A 25223-nucleotide genomic window follows, 5' to 3' on the forward strand; every position below is an offset into this window, starting at 1 on the left:
CGCGTCTCCATCTCTCCCTTTTCCCCCTCAGGGGCGCATCATGAGGAGAGGAGTGGCGGCGGGCGGGCAGGCAGCCCCTCTCTTGCGAGACTTCCACTGCACTGCCAGGGGAAGCCGGAGGCGGCTGAGGAGGCGGCCTGAGGAAGGAGGAAGAGGAGGGGATGGGGAGGGACGCAGAAGGGCGCCACTTCAGTGGCTACTGCGGCGCCGCAACCGCCTCATGTCGGGCTCGCGGGTGAGAGTCTCTCTTCCTCCCTACCTCTCTCTCGGGCGGAGAAGGGCTGATGGAACTCCTTGCACCAGGACGACGGCAGCCCCGACGTGCATAAGCTAAGCAAAATCCCTTATATTGGCTGCTGATCCCTTATTTTCAAGGCTGCTGGTCCCTTATTTTCAAATCTGTAAGTTGACAGCTATGATTATCAACACAACATTTCTGAACACGTAGAATGGAAAACTTGAGGTGTAACAGGAGCCAAGACTTTTTAAATGTTTCATTACCATCCCCCTTTTGCTCCTATGCAGATTTTGGGCAAAATGTGAATCTCTAACCATTCCCCCCTTCCTGCTTTCTTCACCCCAACTGCCGCAATCGCCTCGCACCAATCTCACCTCAGACATCCTGACGTGTTCTTGAAGACGGTTGTCCACTCGGCGTCTCGAGGCTTCGAGTCTTCGTTTGGCTCGTTCTCCCAACCGGAATGGGGGATGATCACTTCGTTGGTCAGGGTCTGTAGACCGTGGTTAATGATCACCATTTTGAGGGGCTCGTAGGAGGACAAGTTCCAGAGGGTACCTTGAACAAGAGAAAATGGCAGCGGAGAGTCATGGGAACCTGTGTTGCTAAGTTGCTGTGGAGAATATTGTTCAAGCGCAATCTGGTTCAAGCATTACAGCGAAACCAAAACTGTGTTTCAACTGACTATGGTTTGTAACAGCAACATTTCACTGGTTTCTTGGGACTGCTGCCTTTCTGATCTTTTAAACGTTGGCTTGTGGCCGTCTTACCTGCACTAACAGCACTGCAAAAGTGTGAGGCAGGTGTTCAGTAGAGCTGGGAGATACCTGGCTTTCAACATCACAATATACCACAAGCTAAACATCACAATATTTTTATTTAATTTAAACTTTTATTTGTATCCTGCCCTCCCCAGCTGAGACTGGGCTCAGGGCGGCTAACATCAAATATAAACATTGATATAAAATCAAACAATAATTAAATCACCTCTTAAAAACAAGTCAGGATAAAATTAAAATCTGAATTAGATGGCTTTCCGCAGGATTTGGGTTGGGAACAGTAAATGCTCATCAGACCCAACTGTGTACGCTGATCTTATATGGGCCTCCCATTATATGAACTCCTTCCATCTACAGGTTTGATCAAGAAAAGTATCAACACTTTGGAACATGGATGCAGAAGAAAAGCACACATGTGGAATCATGTTTCCAAAGCACCCCATAAGGTTTAAATGTAACGTGCATGGCCCATCAAGGTAATTTTAAGGCATTAAAATAATTACAAACATAATAAATATGTTTTTCCCAATAGTTAGCTGGGTATAGAGTTCGCCTTGGTACTCAAACAACTCGGAAGTCAAACACTGCAAACCTGGAAGTGTGTCGGTTTGCGAACTTTTCCCGGAAGCCGAACGTGCTCCATTTTGAGTGTTACGCTTCCATTTTGAGTGCCACAATTCCATTTTGAGTGTTATGCTGTGGTCTGTCTGTTTCTGCAGCTCTTTTTTGTGAGTGTGAGGAACCTGTTTCCCCTACTGATTGATTGATTGTGTGACTGCAGTACATTGTTCATTGCTTTCATTTTATGGACAATGGTCTTGTTAAGATAGTAAAATTCATGTTAAATTGCTGTTTTAGGGGTTGTTTTAAAAAGTCTGGAGCAGATTAATCCATTTTGCATTGCTTTCTATGGGAAAGCACACCTTGGTTTTGGAACGCTTTGGTTTTGGAACTGACTTCCAAAACGGATTAAGTTTGAGAACCAAGGTACCACTGTATCACAATGTCTGAAATAAGGGTGTAGAGTCACTGGCTAACTGACTTCACAGTTTTCCCCACATTGTGATTTTTGCATAACACACATACACACACATTGTGATTAGTGATGTATTGCCAGGTCAAAAATGATGAAATTGATACCACAATATGAACTTCAAACCAGTTTTGCACAATATATTGATATATCGCCCAGCCCCAGCGTTCAGCCTCTTGAGCAGAGGTGGAGAACCTTTTTCATCCTGATGGCTGCATTCCATTCCGGGCAATCATGACCGTGGTGGGCAGGGCCAAGAGCAAAAGTAGGTGGAGCAACACATGTAAATGTTGCCTTTATAAAATAGGCTAGCTTCTGCACACAGCCCTCTCTGTCCTCTACTCAGGCAAGCAAGAGGCATTATTGGAGTGCAAGGACAATTTCCAGACAGGCCAAAGCAACAGCAACCTGCTCCAGGAGGGCTACAAGGCAGTGTTGGTGAGTAGTTTGGCCTGGGGAGAATCCCAAGGGCCACACAGAAAGGCATAGAGGGCTGCATTCGGCCCCGGAGCCAAGATTCCCCACCCGTGCTCTTAAGCAGGGATGTGCGTAAAAGCTGGCAACGTTAATTCACGAAACAATGAAAACAAATCTACAGTAAACTGAAGTCTGGGTTGAAGGTGCTTAGAACTACAGTCATACCTCATGTTACAGTGGTGCCCCGCAAGACGAACGCCTCGCAAGACGGAAAACCCGCTAGACGAAAGGGTTTTCCGTTTTGGAGGCGCTTCGCAAAACGAATTTCCCATGGGCTTGCTTCGCAAGACGAAATGTCTTGCGAGTTCCTGCGGTTTTTCCCCCCTCCCCCCCTTTTTCGAAGCCGCTAAGCCGCTTATCAGCTGATCCGATAAGCCGCTAAAAGCCGCTAAAAGCCGCTAAGCCGCTAATAGCGCTAATCCGCTAAGCCGTCAATGGTCTTGCTTCGCAAGACGAAAAAAACGCTAGACGAAGAGAATCGCGGAACAGATTCTTTTCGTCTTGTGAGGCACCACTGTACGTTTGCTTCAGGTTGCGTTTTCAGGTTGTGTCCCACGGTGACCTGGAAGTAACCCGTTTCTCTGCTCGTGCATGAGCAGACGCGCAAAATGGCGTCATGCGCATGCGCAGAAGCGACGAATTGTGACCCGTGCATGCTCAGACATGGGTTGCGTTCTTTTCAGCTTGCAAATGGGCCTCTGGAATAGAATCCATTCGCAACCAGAGGTACCACTGTAGTGAGTTCTGAAATTCATCCCCACCCCTCTCATTCCCTCTTCCCTCGCCCTCTTCCAAATGTTATGGGGAAGGACCTTTTCTTAATGGTGCAACATCTATTTTGCATGAAGAAGATCACGGGTTCAAGTTCTGGCACCTCCAGGTAAGGCAGGGAGAGACATCGGAGGGCTGCTGCCAATCAGTGTAGACAATACTGAACTAGATAGGCCTCAGTGGACTGACTTGGGATAAGGCAGCTTCCGATGTTCCCTTCTTCGGTTTTTGATGACCTTCCTGTTTATTTGCATCTCATTCCACGACTGGGATGCTCAATCTGCATGTGTGATTTATCCCAGTCATATAAGGCAATAAATTTGAATGCATAGGTCTGTAAATCTGTGTTTATTCCTGCTGTATATAAGCAAAGAAATGCCCATCGGTTTTCTCTAAGCTTATAGGGGGACTGAAAGGTGTAAATATCAAGAAGCTGTAATGCAGACCAACTTTGGGTAAGCCTGTCTCTGTCCTGTCCTTTTTTAGGACACACAATAAATTTCTTGTCAAGCTCCCTGACTTGTTTGCCTTCTGCAGGTCTGAGCCAGGGGTGGCTAAACTGTGGTTCTCCAGAAGTTGTTCAATTCCAGCTCTCATCCGCCCCAGCCAGCGTGGCCAGGAGCCTGATGTGATAGGAGTTGTGGTTCAACAACTTCTGGAGAGGGCCACAGGTTAGCCACCCCAGTCTAAGCCACCAGTGGCAACTGGCTTGTGTTTTCATAGGATTGTTTCATGTTGTTTTACCTTATTTATTGCTCGCCACCTTAGGCATCAAACCACAGAGCCTAGGGCTTGCCAATTAGAAGGTCGGCAGTTCGAATCCCTGCGGCAGGGTGAGCTCCCGTTGCTCGGTCCCTGCTCCTGCCAACCTAGCAGTTCGAAAGCACATTAAAGTGCAAGTAGATAAATAGGTACCACTCCGGCGGGAAGGTAAATGGCGTTTCCATGTGCTGCTCTGGTTCGCCAGAAGCGGCTTAGTCATGCTGGCCACATGACCCAGAAGCTGTACGCCGGCTCCCTCAGCCAATAAAGTGAGATGAGCGCTGCAACCCCAGAGTCGGCCACGACTGGACTTAACGGTCAGGGGTCCCTTTACTTTTACCTTTGGCTATGGTGCAATTAATCGAAAGTGTCAGCACTCAAGCACTGGAACTCCCTGCCTGTTGACATCAGGGAGGTGCCTTCTCTATAGTCTTTTTTGGTGCCCACTTAAAACATTTGCCTTTCAGCAAGCCTATCCAAATATGTAGAATGCTGATGTGTTTGCTTTTTCACTTGGCATCAACTATTATTATTTTGTGAAGGTTTTCAGTACAGTGGTACCTCGGTTTTCAAACGTAATCTGTTCCAGAAGACCATCTGAGATCCTCGAAAACTGAGGTGCAAAGGGTGCTTTGAAGTATCGACAATTATCACCTGACGTCATTGCGGCATCAGATGACTGAAAGTTGGCCCCACCCACCTGTCACCTTTGACTCATGAGTGGTAGAGAAGAAAGGATCTGGCCCACTGGCCAGAACTGGCTCCCAACCCCTTATTAAATACATAAATAAATACATGCCTAATCTACATTTCTCGTTGCAGATCCTGGGCTATACTTTGCTCCCAAGATCTCCATTTAATTCTTCGCTGTTGCTTGGAATCGAGATTGTAAATGTAAACGCTTTGAACGCACTGCCTCCAGTGAGATTGGAGTAGGGAGGGAAAGCAAGAGAATTAGATGCTTGCGAGAGTCACACTCTCTCAGGCTTGGTTCCACCCCAGTAAAACAGTACAATAATAATAATCTACTTCCCAGAGTAACTGTCAGGCTGGAGGAGGGAGAGGCGGCAAAGTAATAATGCCACCCCTCCCCCAAAATTGCTATATAAATGCTAAGCAATACCCAAGAGCATCTCAAGTGAAAACTCTCCATTTTGAAACCCCTCTTTTCTTTACTTAGCATGCTGCAGGGACACCCACAACACTGCAAAAAAAAAGAGCAAGCTCTCAGCAGAATTATGTACCTGAGACCTAAGTGGCCAACTGGAAATTTAACAGAAGATGCCAGCTTAAAACTTCCTAGGGGCAGGCCAGGCAGAAAGCAACCTTTCCAAAAGGCCTCACATTTCCCCAAAGCTAATATCAAGTCATTACTTGCCAGGTATTTTCGATTTGCAAAATAGCAATTCTCACGATTTTTGCCTACTAAACCTCGGTTTTTGAACGTCTTGGAAGCCAAATGTTTCGGTTTTCGAACGCCAAAAACCTGGAAGTAAATGCTTCCATTTTCGAACATGCCTCAGAAGTCGAACGGCTTCCACTGAGGGTTTTTTTCAATTTTCTCCACTGAATTTTCAGACCGCCCTTTGCGCCTCAGTTTTCGAGTTTTACGGATCTCGAATGGTCTTCTGGAACGGATTACGTTCGAAAACTGAGGTACCACTGTACTGATAACCTTCACAAAATAATAATATTTGATGCCAAGTGAAAAAGCAGACCTAAACACACGGAATTCCAATGTGTGAGTGCTACCACTTTCGATTAAATACACCATGTTGTTGTTGTTGTTTAGTCGTTTAATCGTGTCCGACTCTTCGTGACCCCATGGACCAGGGCACGCCAGGCACTCCTGTCTTCCACTGCCTCCCGCAAAATGCACCATAGCCAAAATTAAAGGTAAAGAGACCCCTGACCATTAAGTCCAGTTGCGGACGACTCTGGGTTTGCGGCACTCATCTCGCTTTACTGGCTGAGGGAGTCGGCGTTTGTCCATAGATATCTTCCGGGTCATGTGGCCAGCATGACTAAGCCGCTTCAGGCGAATCAGAGCAGCACACGGAAACACCATTTACCTGCCCGCCGCAGCGGTACCTATTTATCTACTTGCACTTTGACGTGCTTTTGAACTGCTAGGTTGGCAGGAGCAGAGACCGAGCAACGGGAGCTCAACCCGTCATGGGGATTCGAACTGCCGACCTTCTGATCGGCAAGCCCTAGGCTCAGTGGTTCAGCCATAGCTAGCTGCTTGTAATCCATGAGACTCTTAATCTCAGGGTTGTGGGTTTGAGCTCTACATGGGGCAAAAGATTCCTGCCCTCACGGTCCCTTCCAATTCTACAGTTCTATGATTCTATGCCTCAATGTGAATATGGCAGGCCTATTTTAAGGATCAATATTCTGTGAGGACACCAGAAATAATTACGACAGATTATGCAATGTTGGGATTGGTATGCCAGGAAACCAGTCAACCCTACAACCTGCCTGAACCAGTAGGGAAAGAAAACTGGTTGGACCAAGCTGATACTTACCATATTTTTCGCTCTATAGGACGCACCCAACCATAGGACGCACCTTGTTTTAGAGGGGGAGAACAAGAAAAAAAAAATCTTCCCCTCTCTGCTCAGCGCCCCTTCAGCGAAGCGGCAGGAGAAATGGAGCCCCTTGCATTTCTCCTGCCACTTCACTGAAGGGGCGCTGTGCAGAGAGGGGGAGAATTTTTTTTCTTGTTCCCCCCCTCTAAAACAAGGTGTGTTCTGTGCATTCAAGGTGCATTCACTCAAAGCCTCTGGAGGCTTCAGGTGGCTACCTTGGAAGCCTGGAGAACGAGAGAGGTCGGTGCGCACTGACCCCTCTCGCTCTCCAGGCTTCAGCGAAAGCAATGCGAAGCCTCCGGAGCGCGGACGGAGTGCTCCCTTTGCGCTTCGGAGGGTTCGCATTGCTATCGCTGAAGCCAAGGAGCCTGCATTCGCTCCACAGGACGCACACATATTTCCCCTTAATTTTTGGAGGGGAAAAAGTGCGTCCTATGGAGCAAACAATATGGTATGTCAAGGGTCAGGGACTTCCAGCCCTCCAGATTTTGCTGGACTCCAACTCTGCATGCTCAGGGACAATGGGAGCTGTGACTCCAACATCATTTGCTGGGCCAAAGGTTCCCTGGAATCTATAGTTGATACCCTTGTCACTACTTGTCTGTGGCTTCACACACGTCCCAAGGGCATCTGCTTTTAGGCTGCTATCCTTTTAGGGCCATTCTTAGGTAGGCAGCATGTGCCAGCAGGAATTTTATCTCCCAGCTCCCCAACGCTTAAGTGGCACTTCAGCTGTAGCCCAACAGACCCAGATGACTAACAGATCTTTGGTGATATAAAACATTCCTCCCTGCAAAGTGACCTCCGAAAGGGACTCCTTTAAATTTAGCTGAGCCAAACAGCTTTGGCGTATCCAGGTTGGGATTTTGCTTGTGGCCTTCTTTGGGGTAAGAAAAAGGTAAAGGACCCCTGGATGGTTAAGTCAAGTCAAATGCGACTATGGGGTTGCGGGGCTCATCTCACCTTTCAGGCCAAGGGAGCCGGCGTTTGTCCACAGACAGCTTTTCAGGTCATGTGGCCAGCAGGACTAAACTGCTTCTGGTGCAACAGAACACCATGATGGAAACCAGAGTGCATGGAAATGCTGTTTACCTTCCCACCAGAGTGGTACACATTTATCTACTTGCACTGGTATGCTTTCAAACTGCTAGGTTGGCAGGAGCTGGAACAGAGCATTGGGAGCTCACCATCATCACGTGGATTTGAACCGCCGACCTTCTGATCAGCAAGCCCAGATGCTCAGTGGTTTAGACCACAGTGCCAGCCGCGTCCCTTTACCTGCTTTGGGGTATAGGATACAGTGTCTAGGTGTACATTTCCAGGGGGGCAGTTTGCTGCACATTAGCTCCACTCAGCACACATCTTGAAAGCCACATAGGGTGGCTGAGAGTGGCGAGTGGGAAAAGGATAAGCAAGATCGGTGCTGAACTTGCCTCCTCCTTAGCCAGACATTATAGTCCAGGTGTGGGGAACCCATGGCCCTCTGGAGGTTGTTGAACTACAACTCCCATCATTCCTGCCCATTGGCCATGCTTGCTAAGGCTGATGGGAGTTGTAGTTCAGCAACAGCTGGAGGCCCAAATGTTCCCTACTCTGGCTTTAGGTGGTTCTCGATGCCCTGTTTATTGAACATTCACTCCAATTTGTCTGCAGGGCAGTTCAATGACACTGGCTATTTTATGAACATTCGCTTTTACACATTTGAAGAGAGGTTAGATGACGTGTCAAAGGAATAGTTATCCCACACATTATAGTGTATTTCCCCAATCTCTTTCCTTGTTGCAAAGAGCCCAATATTTGGAGGAAGCGGGTTCACAGAATCATAGAATTGTAGAGTTATAGGAATTGTAGAACTGTAGGAATCCCAGCTGAACAGATGAAGAAGAAGAAGAAGAAGAAGAAGAAGAAGAGTTTGGATTTGATATCCTGCTTTATCACTACCTGAAGGAGTCTCAAAGCGGCTAATATTCTCCTTTTCCTTCCTCCCCCACAACAAACACTCTGCGAGGTGAGTGGGGCTGAGAGACTTCAGAGAAGTGTGATTAGCCCAAGCAGCTGCATGTGGAGGAGCGGGGATGCAAACCCGGTTCCCCAGATTACGAGTCCACCGCTCTTAACCACTACACCACACTGGCTCCAATGGCATCCAACAGATGGGATCGCTGAGCAAGACCTCCAGATCAACCTTAATCGCAGAACCTGGATCTGCCAGTATGTGTCTGGATCCCTGGTGAGAATCTGAGGGGAGCATTTTGGCGATTTGGGGGGCAGTGGGATTCATAAGAGTTTAAACAGATGAATTTGCCAGCAGCCGTAACCACACTGCTCACGGCATGTAGAGTTTCCTGGGAAGAGGGACTTAATGTTAAACCACTCTGGGTAGGTTTGGGTGGGTGGGTAGGAACAGGGGTCTCCTAGCAACTGTCACCACCCGTAAGAAACTACAACTCCCAGAATTCCTTGGAGGGGAAGCTGCTTCACGTGATACCATAATGCTTGAAATGTATGGTGCAAATATGGCAGCAGTCGCTTTTTCTCTAAACTACAGAGTTGCAAATAGAGGGCGGCCTTTTGCCAAGTGGGACACACAAACACCCTGCTTCCTGGCTCCAATAATCTAAACTTCCCGACTCCAATAATCAGTTGTAACCTGCCCTTTCCTCTGTTTTGCTTTAACCTGCTGCCAAGAGTCTTTTGCTACTTACTGCCAGCAGGGACGTTAATCACTATATTTATTTCCTTGAATCACTTCACTCACTACATTGCAGCTTATGTCCACACAAGGCACAGCAGTAATTATAGTAATATGGATTTTATTTTTTTAAAAAGGCAAGTCACTTTAGCATTTAAACAAATTAATATAATAGAAATAAAAAGGAATAAATTAGCTCCTGACGGCTAGCCATTGAGAACAAGAAAATGAGTAATTAATCCGGAATCCATTACGAGCTGAAGGGTTTTGTTTTGTTTTTCCCTAAGCACAGTGATCCCAGTCAACGAGCCAATATTTTGGGTATTTTCACAGAACGTGCTATTTTTTGCTGTGGAGCATTTGTTTATATAGCGGCCAAACAATGTAAGGCCAATTCCTTTAAAACTAGAAGATCTGCAATCTGTCCAGCAAGGGAGTTTGAGTTTGAGCATGAGAAATCTTGTCAAAGGCCCTCAAGCACCAGGAACGAGCGGGTCTGCAATAAAATGTTGCAGGGCATCTTTCGTGTTGGATTTCCAGGGGAGGGAAACTGATCTGGCCTGATCTGTATCTTCCCTCTTCCTCAGGTAAAACCATCAGGACTTCAAAGCACTACACACGACTTGCAGAGGGCCTTGCCTATGCTGCTTTGAAGCACGCTGATCAGCAGGCCTGAAGTTATCTCTCATCAGCTGATAAGCAGCGACTTCCAACCTGCTTTCGAAAGGGATCAGCTGCACAAGGGAGATCTCTCCCCAGGGAACTCGGTCACAGGGCTGATCCAGACACCTCTTTATCTGCCCCTCAGCTGACATCACATACGGTGTAGGGCAGGTATCATTTGGGTGAAACCACGTCATGGGCCAAACTGGGATCTGTGCTGGTCCAAATTTGGCCTGCGGACCAGAGGTACTCTATCCCTGGACTAGCCCAGCCTGTTTTCCTTTCATGGCATCATAGAAGGGTAGAGTTGGAAGGGACCTTCCGCGTCAACTCTTATTCTCCTTTTCTCTAAACCAGGGTTTCCCAAACTTGGGTCTCCAGCTGCTTTTGGACTACAACTCCCATCATCCCTAGCTAGCAGGACCAGGGGTCAGGGGTGATGGGAATTGTAGTCCAAAAGCAGCTGGAGGCCTAGGTTTGGGGAACCCTGCACTAAACTAATAAGTCCCAAGCGTTGCAACTTGTCCTCATAGAAGGGGTTGCTCCATCCCCTTGTCACTGGGGTGGGGGTGGGGTTTCAAAAACAAAAAACCTGCAACGCCCCCTAAAAGCAAACCCCATACAACATCCCTGCTGAAATAATTTTATCCACCAACGTTTTCCCTCTACAGAAAAGAGGGCCAATCTGGTGGAATGTTCTCTTGTCTGCACCTTGCAAAGGAGGCATTTTTCTACCCTGCTTAAACATTATCTTGATCATACATATTAGTTTTTGCAGAGATGTGCCAAAGGGCTTTTTTCCTCTCTCACACACACCCCTTTCCTTTTTTTCTTTTTCACACACCATTTGGGACATCTTCTTTTGATTTCTTCGCAAACCTGCCGTCCCAGTTGGCAGAAGATTTCCAGCTCAACACATTTTCAAATCAGCTATTGTAAACATGAAACACTGGCTTCTGTAATAAGGTTTATTCTTTTCAAAGAAGATTATGGTTACTCTGCATGGTTAAGAAAGGAGAAGACGCCGTATTAAGTTCTCTGTGTGCAAACAATTAAATTTGCGGGCCCCGTGGCCAGGGGCTTGTTCGCAGAATTAATTTCCAAGGTTTGGAGCTTTTTTAATAAGTAAAAAAAATGGGCGGGGGGCTCAGAACAATGACAACCACTTATTTTTTTGAAATCTAACCTGGATTATTTCCCCCTCCCTGGAGGATAATTTGACACCTCCCAGGATTCTTTTGGGGAAGCCATGGCTGCTTAAAGTGGTATTATAGTGTTTTAAATGTATTATGTGGAAGTAGATACAGGAGAAGCTTTGCCATTTTCTTTGGGGAGGGGGACATAGTTTGTGAAGGGTGCTGAGGGTTGTTAGGAGAACACTTGTTCTTCTCTTACAGCTACAGTTCCCAGGGTGGTTTAACAGTCGATTCCTCTTCACATGGAACTCTGAGAATTGTAGGTCTGGGAGGAGAATACAGTGGTACCTCGGGTTAAGTACTTAATTCATTCCGGAGGTCCGTACTTAACCTGAAACTGTTCTTAACCTGAAGCACCACTTTAGCTAATGGGGCCTCCCACTGCAGCTGCACTGCCACCACACGATTTCTGTTCTCATCCTGAAGCAAAGTTCTTAACCTGAAGCACTATTTCTGGGTTAGCGGAGTCTGTAACCTGAAGCGTATGTAACCTGAAGCATATGTATGTAAGCGTATGTAACCTGAAGCATATGTGGTACCTCGGGTTAAGAACTTAATTCGTTCTGGAGGTCCATTCTTAACCTGAAACTGTTCTTAACCTGAGCTACCACTTTAGCTAATGGGGCCTCCCACTGCAGCTGCACTGCCACCACACGATTTCTGTTCTCATCCTGAAGCAAAGTTCTTAACCTGAGGTACTATTTCTGGGTTAGTGGAGTCTGTAACCTGAAGCATCTGTAACCTGAGGTACCACTGTAGGGGCCTCCTAACAATTCTCAGCAAGCTTAAAAAACGACAGTTCCTGGGACTGTCAGGACTTTTAAGGTGGCATCTGGGGTGGCCTATCCTCTTTTGCTAAGTGAGGCAAAACGGGAAGCTGCTGCCACCCCAACGCCAGCCCTCCACCAAGGTCCTGCATACTGGCAGACCCTCCAAGTGTCCCTATTTTCCAGGGATGTCCTTGATTTAGAGAAGCTATCTCAATTTCTGATTTGATCCCGGAATGTCCCGCTTTTCCTTAGGACGTCCCTATTTTCACTGAAGAAATGTTGGGGGGGGGGGTATGGAGTCATCCAACCCCCAAGCCATCTGAATGCAATCCTAAGTAGGGAAGGGTGTTTTTTAAAAAAAACCATTTAATGTTTTTATATACCGTATTTTTCGCTCCATAAGACGCACTTGATCATAAGACGCACCTAGTTTTTAGAGGAGGAAAACAAGAAAAAAAAAATATTCTGAACGAAACAGTGGATGTATGATTTTTGTGGCTCATGCTGTGGCCACAGACATGATATGTGTTTTGTGCCATTGCGGCCCCATGAAACAGTGGATCCGTGATTTTTTTGGTGCAGGCTATAGCCATGGACATGCTATGTGATCTGATGGTGAATTTGGGATGACCCAATCCAAAAATCCTGAGGATCCATGCGCTTTTACCTTCCCCCTCGCAGGCAGCCTCCTTTATCGCTAGAGTCCCTTATCTACCTCCCGATCGCTTGCCAATCAGCTGCTCAGCGGCTTTGTTTCAACACCCCTTCCCTTTTTCTAAAAAGAAAAAAAGCACGATCTGCTTTTTGCCCCTGGGCAATTCAGCTCCAGGCAGTACACATTCGCTCCATAAGACGCACAGACATTTCCCCTTACTTTTTAGGATGAAAAAAGTACGTCTTATGGAGTGAAAAATACAGTATGTTGGAAGCTGCCCAGACTGCTGGGGCAACCCAATAAGATGTGTGGGATACAAATAGTAAAATTTATCATTATGGAATGGGACGTCTCAGTTTTCATTAGAGAAATGTTGGAGGGTATGAACTGGGATCATGCAGCTGTGGCTTCCAGGTTCTGGTGAGTTCTTGCAAGAGGTCCACAAGATCTCGCCCGAAGCCACATCCTCTCCTCCTTGCTTCTCTGGCGGCAGTGGTGGGAGAAGTGATGGCAGTGGTGAGACCTCACAATCTTTGTGAGATCTTACGAGAGTTCTGCGAGTTCTCGTGAGATCTCACCAGAAGCCACCGCTTCTCCTCGCTTCTCCGGTGGCAGTAGGGTGGGTGAAGCACCTTCAAGGGTGCCACCCTCACGAGATTTCGCAGCCCAAGGCAGCCTCCTCAGTCCACCTCATAGGCCAGCCAGCACTGAGTAATAATAATAATAATAATAATAATAATAATAATAATAATAATTTATTATTTATACCCTGCCCATCTGGCTGAGTTTCCCCAGCCACTCTGGGCGGCTCCCAATCAAGTGTTAAAAACAGTACAGTGTTACATATTAAAAACTTCCCTGAACAGGGCTGCCTTAAGTTGTTTTCTGAATGTCAGGTAGTTGTTTATCTCTTTGACATCTGATGGGAGGGTGTTCCACAGGGTGGGCGCCACTACCGAGAAGGCCCTCTGTCTGGTTCCCTGTAGCCTCACGTCTCCCAATGAGGGAACCACCAGAAGGCCCTCGGCGCTGGATCTCAGTGTCCGGGCTGAAGGATGGGGGTGGAGATGCTCTTTCAGGTATATAGGACCGAGGCCGTTTAGGGCTTTAAAGGTCAGCACCAACACTTTGAATTGTGCTCAGAAACGTACTGGGAGCCAACGCAGATCTCTCAGAACCGGTGTTATGTGGTCCCGGTGGCCACTCCCAGTCACCAGTCTAGCTGCCACATTCTGGATTAATTGCAGTTTCTGGGTCACCTTCAAAGGTAGCCCCATGTAGAGCGCATTGCAGTAGTCCAAGTGGGAGATAACTAGAGCATGCACCACTCTGGCGAGACAGTCCGCGGGAAGGTAGGGTCTCAGCCTGCGTACCAGGTGGAGCTGGTAGACAGCTGCCCTGGACACAGAGTTAACCTGTGCCTCCATGGACAACTGTGAGTCCAAAATGACTCCCAGGCTGCGCACCTGGTCCTTCAGGGGCACAGTTACCCCATTCAGGACCAGGGAATCCCCCACACCCACCTGCTCCCTGTCCCCCCAAAACAGTACTTCTGTCTTGTCAGGATTCAACCTCAATCTGTTAGCCGCCATCCATCCTCCAACCGCCTCCAGGCACTCACACAGGACCTTCACCGCCTTCACTGGTTCTGATTTAAAGGAGAGGTAGAGCTGAGTTGTATCATAGTGCTTTAAATGAATGGTGTGAATGTTGCCTAACTCTGACAGCAAGTTGGTCATGCAGCCATTCCTTGGGGGTGAGGTGGGAGGAAATATAAAATACAGGAATCTTCCTCACACCTCCAATGGAAGCTCACACATCCCAAGTTGCAAGAGGTCAGGCAAGACATCTGCTCCCAATGCAGTAGCCTCTTTGGAAACTAAAGACACAAAGCCCAGTTGTTAAAAATATATATATGCTGTGTAAACCCTGCTCTGCAGGTAAGGCGAGCTGGAATCAATTCTTTGCAGAAATGGAGTTTCTGGCCTACAGGATTAGGGATTTGTCTGGCAGAGAATACCAGACCCCGTGGCCACAGTACTGCAGCATTTTCAAATAATCCACACAAATTACATTGCGGTAAGTACCCAATGACGGAAAAGCTCGTTAAAAGCCCCTAACTTCTGCTTGCCTGTCCGAGCCACATAATAGAAGCAGCACATCCTGTATCTCTGATGGGGAACATTGGTTCTGCGCCGAGCCTTATCGCTCACGATAAAATAAGACCTTTCGCTGCCTTGCCGAATCACAACGTATTACTTCCCTTATCAGACCTGCCCTCATTCTTCTCCACACTGAGGATGAGAGAATGGTCTGCTGAAATAATGTTGGGTCCCCCCCCCCCGAGTCCCAAGAGATCACATGCAAGTCACAGCATGGGGAGGGGGGCAGGGAGAGCAGGGGAGAAAGCACAGTAAAATAATAAGAAGGAAAAGGATTGCTGCCGCTTGCAGCTCAGTTTCAAGATGTGCCGAAATAAATACAGTGGTAAAAGGTAAAGGTAAAGGTACCCCTGCCCGTACGGGCCAGTCTTGACAGACTCTGGGGTTGTGCGCCCATCTCACTTAAGAGGCCAGGGGCCAGCGCTGTCCGGAGACACTTCCGGGTCACTTGGCCAGCGTGACATCGCTGCTCTGGCCAGAGCCAGAGCCAGAGCCAGAGCCGCACACGGAAACGCCGTTTACCTTCCCACTGGTAAGCGGTCCCTATTTATCTACTTGCACCCGGAGGTGCTTTCGAACTGCTAGGTTGGCAGGCGCTGGGACCGAGCAGCGGGAGCGCACCCCGCCGCAGGGATTCGAACCGCCGACCTTTCGATCGGCAAGTCCTAGGCGCTGAGGCTTTAACCCACAGCGCCACCTGCGTCCCTAAAAATACAGTGGTACCTCAGGTTAAGTACTTAATTCATTCCGGAGGTCTGTTCTTAACCTGAAACTGTTCTTAACCTGAAGCACCGCTTTAGCTAATGGGGCCTCCTGCTGCTGCCGCACCGCCGGAGCACAATTTCTGTTCTCATCCTGAAGCAAAGTTCTTAACCTGAGGTACTATTTCTGGGTTAGCGGAGTCTTTAACCTGAAGCGTATGTAACCTGAAGCGTATGTAACCCAAGGTACCACTGTACTGTGAGATTGCTGAGGCCAAGGCAGTTCATACAACTAATCTAGATTCGGGGGCAGAAAGCAACAAAGCTGAATGCTGCCAGGTTCAGGGCAGATTCGGGGCAAGTTCTTTATGCAGTTATACTGCGGAACTCACTCCCACAAGGCAGGGATGGTCACCAACTTGGACTGCTTTAAAGGAGGATTGGACCAATTCATGGAGGATGGGCTATCAATGGCTGCCAGCCATGATGGCAATCTTCTGCCTCCAAGGTCAGAGGCAGAAAGGCTTTCAGTTTCTGGCGGTCACAGTAGGGGAAAGAGCTCTTTTGCTTAGGTTCTGTTTGCAGGTTTCCCTCTGTGGCATCTGCTTGGCCACTGTGAGAACAGGATGCTGGACTGTTAGTGAAATATACTCTGAGTCAAGAGTGGATTTCATGCTCTTTATTCAGCTCATAGTGGTGAGGAGGAATGGAAGTTCCCCCAGAATGTCTGCTTTATATACATTATTTATACAATGGGCCCCATGTGATTGGCTAATTCCGGGGTTCTCCTGTAGGCCAATCAGGTTGTGGATTCACTTCCACCTGGAGCTGGATTGGGTGGCTCCTGTGGACCAACCAGACTGCTGCATTCTGGAGCCTATTGCTCTAGGACCAATAAGGCTGCTGCACTCTGAATCCTATTGTTCTAGAACCAATCAGACTGCTGCCTTTTGGATCCTATTCAACTCAGTACATAACAGTTAGTATTTGTACTGTATTTGTTAGAAAATGCATTTTACAAAGCATAAAGTGCATTGGGGAAAAGAAAACCTACATAATGTAATGCAACAGCTGCAAAATCTTGTGGCTCCAATTAAAGTCACAGAAACGCTGAACCCTTGCTCTGTTAATGGGATAACTCCCTTTAAAAGTGTGTGTGTGTGTCTTAGATAAGGAGGGGTGGAGGCTGGCGTTTGGATGGTTGTTTTGCTATTGTTTTGTTGAGCGTGGAGTCTCCAAGAACACGCTACCCATAGGAGTTGGTGAGGACAGACAAAGGTATAATTTAGGGACTGCTTCAAAGGAGTTTTCGAAGGAAGAAGAACCCTCTCTTGGGCTCAAGAGAGTGAAATGAATTGTGCTGCTCTTAGGATGATATGGGGGACGCGGGTGGCACTGAGGGTTAAACCACAGAGCCTAGGACTTGCCAATCAGAAGGTCGGCGGTTTGAAACCCCGCCACGGGGTGAGCTCCCGTTGCTCGGTTCCTGCTCCTGCCAACCTAGCAGTTCGAAAGCACTTCAAAGTGCAAGTAGATAAATAGGTACCACTCCGGCGGGAAGGTAAACGGCGTTTCCGTGCGCTGCTCTGGTTCGCCAGAAGCAGCTTAGTCATGCTGGCCACATGACCCGGAAGCTGTACGCTGGCTCCCTCAGCCAGTAAAGCGAGATGAGCGCCACAACCCCAGAGTCGGTCACGACTGGACCTAATGGTCAGGGGTCCCTTTACCTTTACCTAGGATGATACTGCTGGTTAATAGTTGCCACCCTGCAAGTAAAGAGTCATCTTCAAAGTCTTGTGTATGGAGTCTACTTCGAGGGTGAAATGGCTGTATCACTCTGCATGAGTCACAAAAATAGCCATCATGGACTTGATGGGCCATGGGCCTGATCCAGCTAATCTGGTCTTATGCACTTAGTGCAAAATGTGGCACCCTTCTCCAGATCTGCTGTTTACTTTTTAAACAGCCATTAATGCCTTTCCTGACAGCATGTCTAGTGTCTTCATTCGTTTGGCCCCAATCCCGACAGCACATGTTCAGAGCACAAAATGAATTCATTAATCAAGATTCAAAGCCGCTGCAGCCACCCCTTTCAACAGGGGAAAGGGCAAACTCAGACGCGTTTCTGTCACTGCAGAGAAGCCTGATAACCATTTAACATTAAAAAGTTATCCATGCAGGTCAAATTATGGGCCACCCTTTCCATTTCTGAATCTTAAAAAGGCGGGGGGCGAGGAAGGAAATGTGCATATTTCTGGGAAATTAGCTTCTCTGACAAATTACTACTGAAAAATAAATGGATTTCACTCCTTTTTCTTTTCCTTTTTTTAAAAAAAGGAAGAACCTTTTTAAAGAAAAGTCTGCAAAATAATCCAGGACCTGAAGCAACCAATCCATTCAAGTTAAAAGAACATCTTATATACTAAAAGCAAACTCAGTCCTCTGAGTGCTGGTCTTGATGCAGCCAAAATATCACCAAGAGTGAGGCACCAAGCACAATTGGGGAAACAAAAATAACTTGGGCTGGGGGGATGGGACTGGGGGGGGGGGGCAGCAGAAATCTAAAAGCACTGAGCATGCCCAGTGACCGTCAAATGTTGGGTGAATAATGTGGGGGCAGGCAGGGAAGAGGCACAGGAGAGGGTCTAGCTGCCTGCCTTGGTACAACGAGAAGGAGTGCTAAGAACCTAAGACACAGTTTGCAAACTGCTTTGACGGTTGGTTGGTTGGTTGGTTGGTTGGTTGGTTGGTTTTGTACCATAAAGTGGTATATAAATTTGTTGAAATAAAATATAAAAAGAGCCCGCTGGATCCAGGCCAACGACCCCTCCAGTCCAGCATCCCTGCTCTCAAAGGGACCAACCTGATCATAGCTGTCAACTTTTCTCTTTTTAAAAGGGAAATTCCCTTATTCCAAATAGGATTCCTCGCAAAAAAAAAAAAGGGAAAAGTTGACAGCTATGAACCTGATGCCAACGGGAAACCTGCAAGGAAGAGCTGAGCACCACCCTGAGCTCCTTGGAAGAAAGGTGGGATAGAAATGTAATAGCAAACAAACAAATAAACATGCTTTTTAAGTAGAGATCCTTGCCCCAGCCCAAAACTGTGCTGGACGCATTTTCATTGCCGATAGTTTTATATATTTTTTGTTCTCTCTCTCTCTCGCACGCGCTCTCTCTCTCTCTCTCTCTCTCTCTCTCCCTCTGTGTGTGTGTGTGTGTGTGTGTGTGTGTGTGTTTAGGCTCCTTTGAGTGGAAGGGTGAGATATACAGTGATACCTCGGGTTAAGAACTTAATTCGTTCTGGGGGTCTGTTCTTAACCTGAAACTGTTCTTAACCTGAGGTACCACTTTAGCTAATGGGGCCTCCTGCTGCCGCTGCGCCGCTGGAGCACGATTTCTGTTCTCATCCTGAAGCAAAGTTCTTAACCTGAGGTACTATTTCTGGGTTAGCGGAGTCTGTAACCTGAAGCATCTGTAACCCAAGGTGCAACTGTACATCAATAAATGACATGTCTCTCCCACATCAGTCTCTACAGCCACCACAGGAGCTGCAACTATCCAACAGCTTGACCTCACCCCCCCCCAAAGGCGCACTCCTCTGTTGTTTCCTAAGACAGACAAATGCCGACAACAACAACAAGCAAATGATTAACCTCCTGCCAACCTAGCAGTTCGAAAGCACGCCAGCGCAAGTAGATAAGTAGGTACTGCTAAGGCAGGAAGGTAAACGGTGTTTCCGTGTGCTCTGGTTTCTGTCACGGTGTCCCATTGTGCCAGAAGCAGTTTAGTCCTGCTGGCCACATGACCCAGAAAGCTGTCTGTGGACAAACACCAGCTCCCTCGGCCTGAAAGCGAGATGAGCGCCACAACCCTATAGTCGCCTTTGACTTGACTTAACCGCCAGCGGTCCTTTACCTTTCTACCTTACCTAAATGATTAATCAATCAAGGAATAAATTCAGACCAAATGGTTGGCAGACCACGGCCCCTACTTCCGCGGCAAACTTTGCAGACTGGTGTTGAAGTAAGCAAAAGCTTTCCATAAAAACAAACATATCCCCAGAGATACAAACAGAGGTGCTAACCTGTAATGAGCTCCCGAACTTCCATGTCATTCGTCTTCCGCAGCAACCGGATCAAAGCCGGGATCCCATCACAGTTCTTTATCGCCACCTTGTTCTCATTATCCTTCCCGTAGGATATGTTTCTGAGCGCCCCGCAAGCCTTGCGGTGAACCTCGGGCTTGGGGTGGTCCAAGAGGCCCACCAAAATAGGAATTCCTTTGAGGTGCCTCACGTCCTTCTTGATTTTGTCGTTCTCGTAGCACAAGTGCTGCAGATACGCTGCTGCGTTGGACTTGACCGGATCGATGGGGTGGCTGAGCATGGCAATGACTTCTGGGAGGTCGGGGTCCCGCCAGCGGGGGTCTTTGCGGATGCTGTCAATGGAAGGCGAGCGCTTGCCCAGGCGGTCAATGCTGGCCATGCTCCCCCGCTCGGGCTGCGCCAAGGGCGCCGCATAGCTGCCATGCAGATAGGGGATCCTCTCGTCGACGATCTCGGTCTCAATCGGGTCATCGTAACCCCTGCTAAGAGAAAGAGGGGGAGATATTAGAAGGCATTCTGATTTTAAAACAAGAACTGTGCCTTTAAACAGGCTATGTTGGGAGCGTCATCCAGGAATGCTAAGCCAGACCCCACCCCACCCATATATTAAAGCAGCCTCTCTCAACCTGTGGGTCCCCAGATGTTGTTCAACTATAACTCCCATCATCCCTAGCTAGCAAGGCCAGAGCTCAGGGATGATGGGAGTTGTAGTCCAACAACATCTGGGAACCCACAGGTTGAGAACCACTGTGTTAGAGAGAACCTACCTGCCTGCAGACTTTCTCGCCAGAGTGGTGCATGCTCTAGTTATCTCCCGCATGGACTACTGCAATGCACTCTACGTGGGGCTACCTTTGAAAGTGACCCGGAAACTACAATTAATCCAGAATGTGGCAGCTAGACTGGTGACTGGGGGCGGCCGCCGAGACCACATAACACCGGTCTTGAAATACCTACATTGGCTGCCAGTACGTTTCCGAGCACAATTCAAAGTGTTGGTGCTGACCTTTAAAGCCCTAATCGGCCTTGGCCCAGTATCCCTGAAGGAGCGTCTCCACTCCCATCGTTCAGCCCGGACACTGAGGTCCAGCTCCGAGGGCCTTCTGGCTGTTCCTTCCCTGCGAGAAGTGAGGTTACAGGGCACCAGGCAGAGGGCCTTCTCGGTAGTGGCGCCCTCCCATCAGATGTCAAACAGATAAACATCTGAAGGCAGGCCTATTTAGGGAAGTTTTTAATGTTTGATGTTTTATCGTGTTTTTAATATTCTGTTGGAAGCTGCCCAGAGTGACTGGGGGAACCCAACTAGACAGGCGGGGGATAAATAATAAATTGTGGTTGTTGTTGTTACATCTGAGTTACCACAGATCAGAGAGTTAAGCACAACATTCTAAAACTGGCCAGCAGAGTTACAAAAAGACTTGTTTAAAGACGACCCATTCATATTCATATTTTACAGGACAGGAAGCCTGAAGCCTGTGAGCAATGAGAAGCAAGGCCAGCCATGGAAGGGTTAGTTGTTTACGTTTAATTTCTCTTGCTATTTTTAAATTATTGACAGTGGAGATTGGTGGAATTGGTGGAAACCACGGGAGTCGAGAGGGATGCAGGTGGCGCTGTGGGTTAAAGCCTCAGCGCCTAGGACTTGCCGATCGAAAGGTCGGCGGTTCGAATCCCTGCGGCGGGGTGCGCTCCCGCTGCTCGGTCCCAGCGCCTGCCAACCTAGCAGTTCGAAAGCACCTCCGGGTGCAAGTAGATAAATAGGGACCGCTTACCAGCGGGAAGGTAAACGGCGTTTCCGTGTGCGGCTCTGGCTCGCCAGATGCAGCTTTGTCACGCTGGCCATGTGACCCGGAAGTGTCTCCGGACAGCGCTGGCCCCTGGCCTCTTGAGTGAGATGGGCGCACAACCCCAGAGTCTGTCAAGATTGGCCCGTACGGGCAGGGGTACCTTTACCTTTACCTTTACCTTACGGGAGTCGAGAGAGGACTCTCGTGTTTGGTTCCTGCTTACATGCTTCCCATGGTGTCATCTGGTTGGGTCACTGTGAGAACAGGATTCTGGACTAGATGGGCCATTGGCCTGATCCAGAGGGACGTCTAGGTGTTGTTGAACTACAAGTCCCATCAGCCCCACCAAGCACGATGAATGGTGAGGAATGATGGGACTTGTAGTTCAAGAACATCTGGAGGGCCTAACCCCCTAATTAACCCCTGGGTCATATAATCCAATCAGGGACTGAACCAAATTAAGAGGTTAGACTCTCAGGGTGACTAATCTTTCCAAATTAGCCTTTTTCGATGCTACAATTAATGCTTGTGTTATCAAACACTTCCAACCGTATGATTATATTCAGCTGCTGGAGAAATCAATAAACAGAAATAGCCTGAAGAAATTGGGTAAGCATGGGAAAGCCAAGAAAGAAAAAAAGGGGGGAGGAAAAAAACCAAGAGACCCTTTTATTGACGCACTTATTGGAATATGTATAATTCATTAGTTTTTAGGGCTGCAATTTACACTGTCTCAACAGCCATTATGTCTGCTTTTATGCAGGAGAGCTGTTTCCATTCTGCAGCATAAAGGAAGATAATAATGTTACATTCACATCAATATTTTTCCTTGTAAGAAGCAGGGATAATGAGCGCCTAAACGCCACTCACAGGTGCAGGGGTTTCCCTTCTTCCTCTTTGTGCATGGTGCGAACAGGTGTTTCGCACCCGCTCCCGATGCTGTTGCCCTCAGCCCCAGGCAGAAGGAACCAGAATAGCCAGAGCTTCTGTCCTGATGACCCCCAAACTGGGATGGAGACCTTTAGGTCCCCAGTTTTCTTTTTCAAAGGTGACTCTCCAGGACACCCTATCTGAGGCCTTGGCCTCGCCCGCACTCCAGCAGCTGCTACAAGCCACCCAAGGGAGGAGGCCACCAGTGGTGGCCAGGAAGAGGCCATGGGGAGACAACGGGATGCTCCTTCGCAGCTGCTGCTCTCGCTTGGCAGAATCACTGGCTCATTCTTCTCCCTGAGTTCAGCAGCAGCGGCACTGGTAGGGGAAATAGGGACATTCCCGGGTCAGTACAGATGCCAGGATGGCTTTTGTAATTCCAGGACTGTCCCCGGAAAATCAGGACACTTGCAGGGTATGCCAATGGTTTGAGCCCTTCAGAGAATCAAACAGCAGGCAGGCCAGTTGATGCAGGCTATAAGGTAAAAAGGTAAAGGACCCCTGGATGGTTAAGTCTAGTCAAAGGCGACTCTGGGGTTGCGGCGCTCAGCTCGCTTTCAGGCCGAGGGAGCCGGCGTTTGTCCACAGACAGCTTTCCAGGTCATGTGGCCAGCAGGACTAAACCACTTCCGGCGCAATGGGACACCGTGACGGAAGCCAGAGCACATGCAAACGCCGTTTGCCTTCCCGCCACATCTACTTGCAGTGGTGTGCTTTTAAACTGATAGGTTGGCAGGAGCTGGGACAGAGCAACAGGAGCTCACTCCGTTGCAGGGATTCGAACCGCCGACCTTCTGATCGGCAAGCCCAAGAGGCTCAGTGGTTTAGACCACAGCGCCACCTACATCCCTCTCTAACATACAATGGGAATTATTATAGTCCACATAGAGCAACCTCAGGCTCTTTGTGGTCTCGGGCAAAGATATTTCCTAGCTTGTTGCCTGAGATCCTTGTAAAACTGGAGGCGCCAGGGATTAAGCCTGAGACCGTCTACTGGCAAAGCGTAATACTACTACTACTACTACTACTACTAATAATAATAATAATAATAGTAATTTATTTATACCCCGCCCATCTGGCTGGGTTTCCCCAGCCACTCTGAGCAGCTTCAAACAAAAGATTAAAAATAGATTAAAACATCAGTCATTAAAAACTTCCCTAAACAGGGCTGCCTTCAGATGCCTTCAGATACCTACGGGACCGCCTCTCCTGGTATGTCCCACAGAGGAACTTATGGTCTACAAATAAAAACATCTTGAAGATCCCAGGCCACAGAGAGGTTAAGCTGGCCTCAACTAGAGCCAGGGCCTTTTCGGCCGTGGCCCCGATCTGGTGGAACGCTCTGTCCCAAGAGACTAGGGCCCTGCGGGACTTGACATCTTTCCGCAGGGCCTGCAAAACAGAGCTGTTCCACCAGGCCTTTGGTCATGGCGCAGCCTGACCCCCCTCCTCTGGCAATCTGCACAGAATTTTGCTTATTGGTTGCCATCAATTTGATTTTAATTAATTTTTATAATGAAATGTTTTTAGAATCGTTGGATTATTTTGATTGTTGTTAGCCGCCCTGAGCCCAGCTTCGGCTGGGGAGGGCGGGATATAAATAAAATTTATTATTATTATTATTATTAAAGGTCAGATTTTGTTTAATTTCCTTGACATCTGGTGGGAGGGCATTCCACAGGGTGGGCACCCCTACTGAGAAGGCCCTCTGCCTGGTTCCCTTTAACTTTGCTTGTTGCAGTGAGGGAACCACCAGAAGGCCCTCAGCGCTGGACCTCAGTGTCTGGGCAGAATGATGGGGGTGGAGATGCTCCTTCAGGTATCCCTCCAATGCAGGCTTCAGTCATACCTCAGGATGAATACGCTTCAGCTTAAATATTTTCGGGTTGCGCTCCGCGACGACCCAGAAGTAACGGAGCATGTTACTTCCGGGTTTTGCCGCTCGTGCATGCGCAGATGCTCAAAATGACCTCACGCGCATGCGCGGAAGCAGCAAATCGCGACCCGCGCAGATGCATCTTACATTTGCTTCAGGATGTGAACGGGGCTCTGGAACGGATCCCGTTTGCATCCCGAGGTACCACTGTATACCCAGACCTAAGCCCAAACCCCTTACGGTTGTAATCAATAAAGTCGTGGCTTAATTTGAACCAAAATAATTTCATCCAGAGTGGTTCCTGGATCTCGTATACTGTGCGGGGCGGTGGGCTCCATGTTGCCTGGGCACCCAAATAGCTCTCCGGGGTTTCAGGTGTTGGGCATCTGCAGGGCAGCCCTAAATACAGATTTCAAGGAATGAGCATGGAGACTTCCCCGTGCAAGACAGCTGCTCTGGCCGTGACATTCCAGGCAGGGAACATCTGCACACTTCCCCCTAATGTATGCCTTTCAGTCCACATTAAATGCCTGCAGAGCAGCCTTGCAAAATTTGGAGAAATGTGAATTTCGAAGGATGGCTGTGCGTATTGTTTCAAGGAATTGGGTAAGAGTTGCCTTTCAGTGCAAATCAAATCAAATTTCTCCCACTTCCCTACATGCAAACTATGAGCTACGCTACTTTCCCATCCTCTGGTTAACTTCTGAACCTGGGAGGTACCAAAACTAAAGTCTGATGAGAAGTCACATTCAAGGTTCAGCACATTACGCAATGTTGAGGTTAAGGCACTCTTCACATGCTCAGAGGCACTGCCTATTTGTTCACATCTTTCAGAATCCTTGGTGTTAAGAGAATGATTCTGGGGCTCTGTGGGCGTTCCCATTCCACTTCATTTCTTCTACAAAATGTATATGCTGCTCCCTAGAACAAAAGACCTCTAAGCAGTTTGCAATAGCCAGTCCAAAAGATTAATCAAAGCTGCAAATAAAAAAACCCAAAACGCTAAAAACAAGTGACATAAAAATAAGTTAAA

The 25223-nt window shown here is 48.0% G+C and overlaps 1 protein-coding gene across 10 annotated transcripts in view; it reads right to left on the reverse strand.

Annotated features, from left to right (window-relative positions):
- Window positions 1-25223, reverse strand: part of ARVCF (ARVCF delta catenin family member) — a 331955-nt gene that overhangs the window by 116750 nt on the left and 189982 nt on the right. For 7 of the 10 annotated variants that reach the window (XM_079956528.1, XM_079956527.1, XM_079956525.1 and 4 more), the window contains 2 exons: window positions 19577-20079; window positions 613-796 (listed from right to left, as the gene is read on the reverse strand). In XM_079956528.1, coding sequence (XP_079812654.1) covers window positions 613-796; window positions 19577-20079 — 687 coding nt within the window. The remainder of the gene's footprint in view (window positions 1-612; window positions 797-19576; window positions 20080-25223) is intronic. The other 3 variants (XM_079956529.1, XM_079956526.1, XM_079956524.1) reach the window with 1 other exon arrangement.

Source organism: Podarcis cretensis (genome assembly GCF_951804945.1).
Source record: "Podarcis cretensis genome assembly, chromosome: 16".
Taxonomy (NCBI): domain Eukaryota; kingdom Metazoa; phylum Chordata; class Lepidosauria; order Squamata; family Lacertidae; genus Podarcis; species Podarcis cretensis.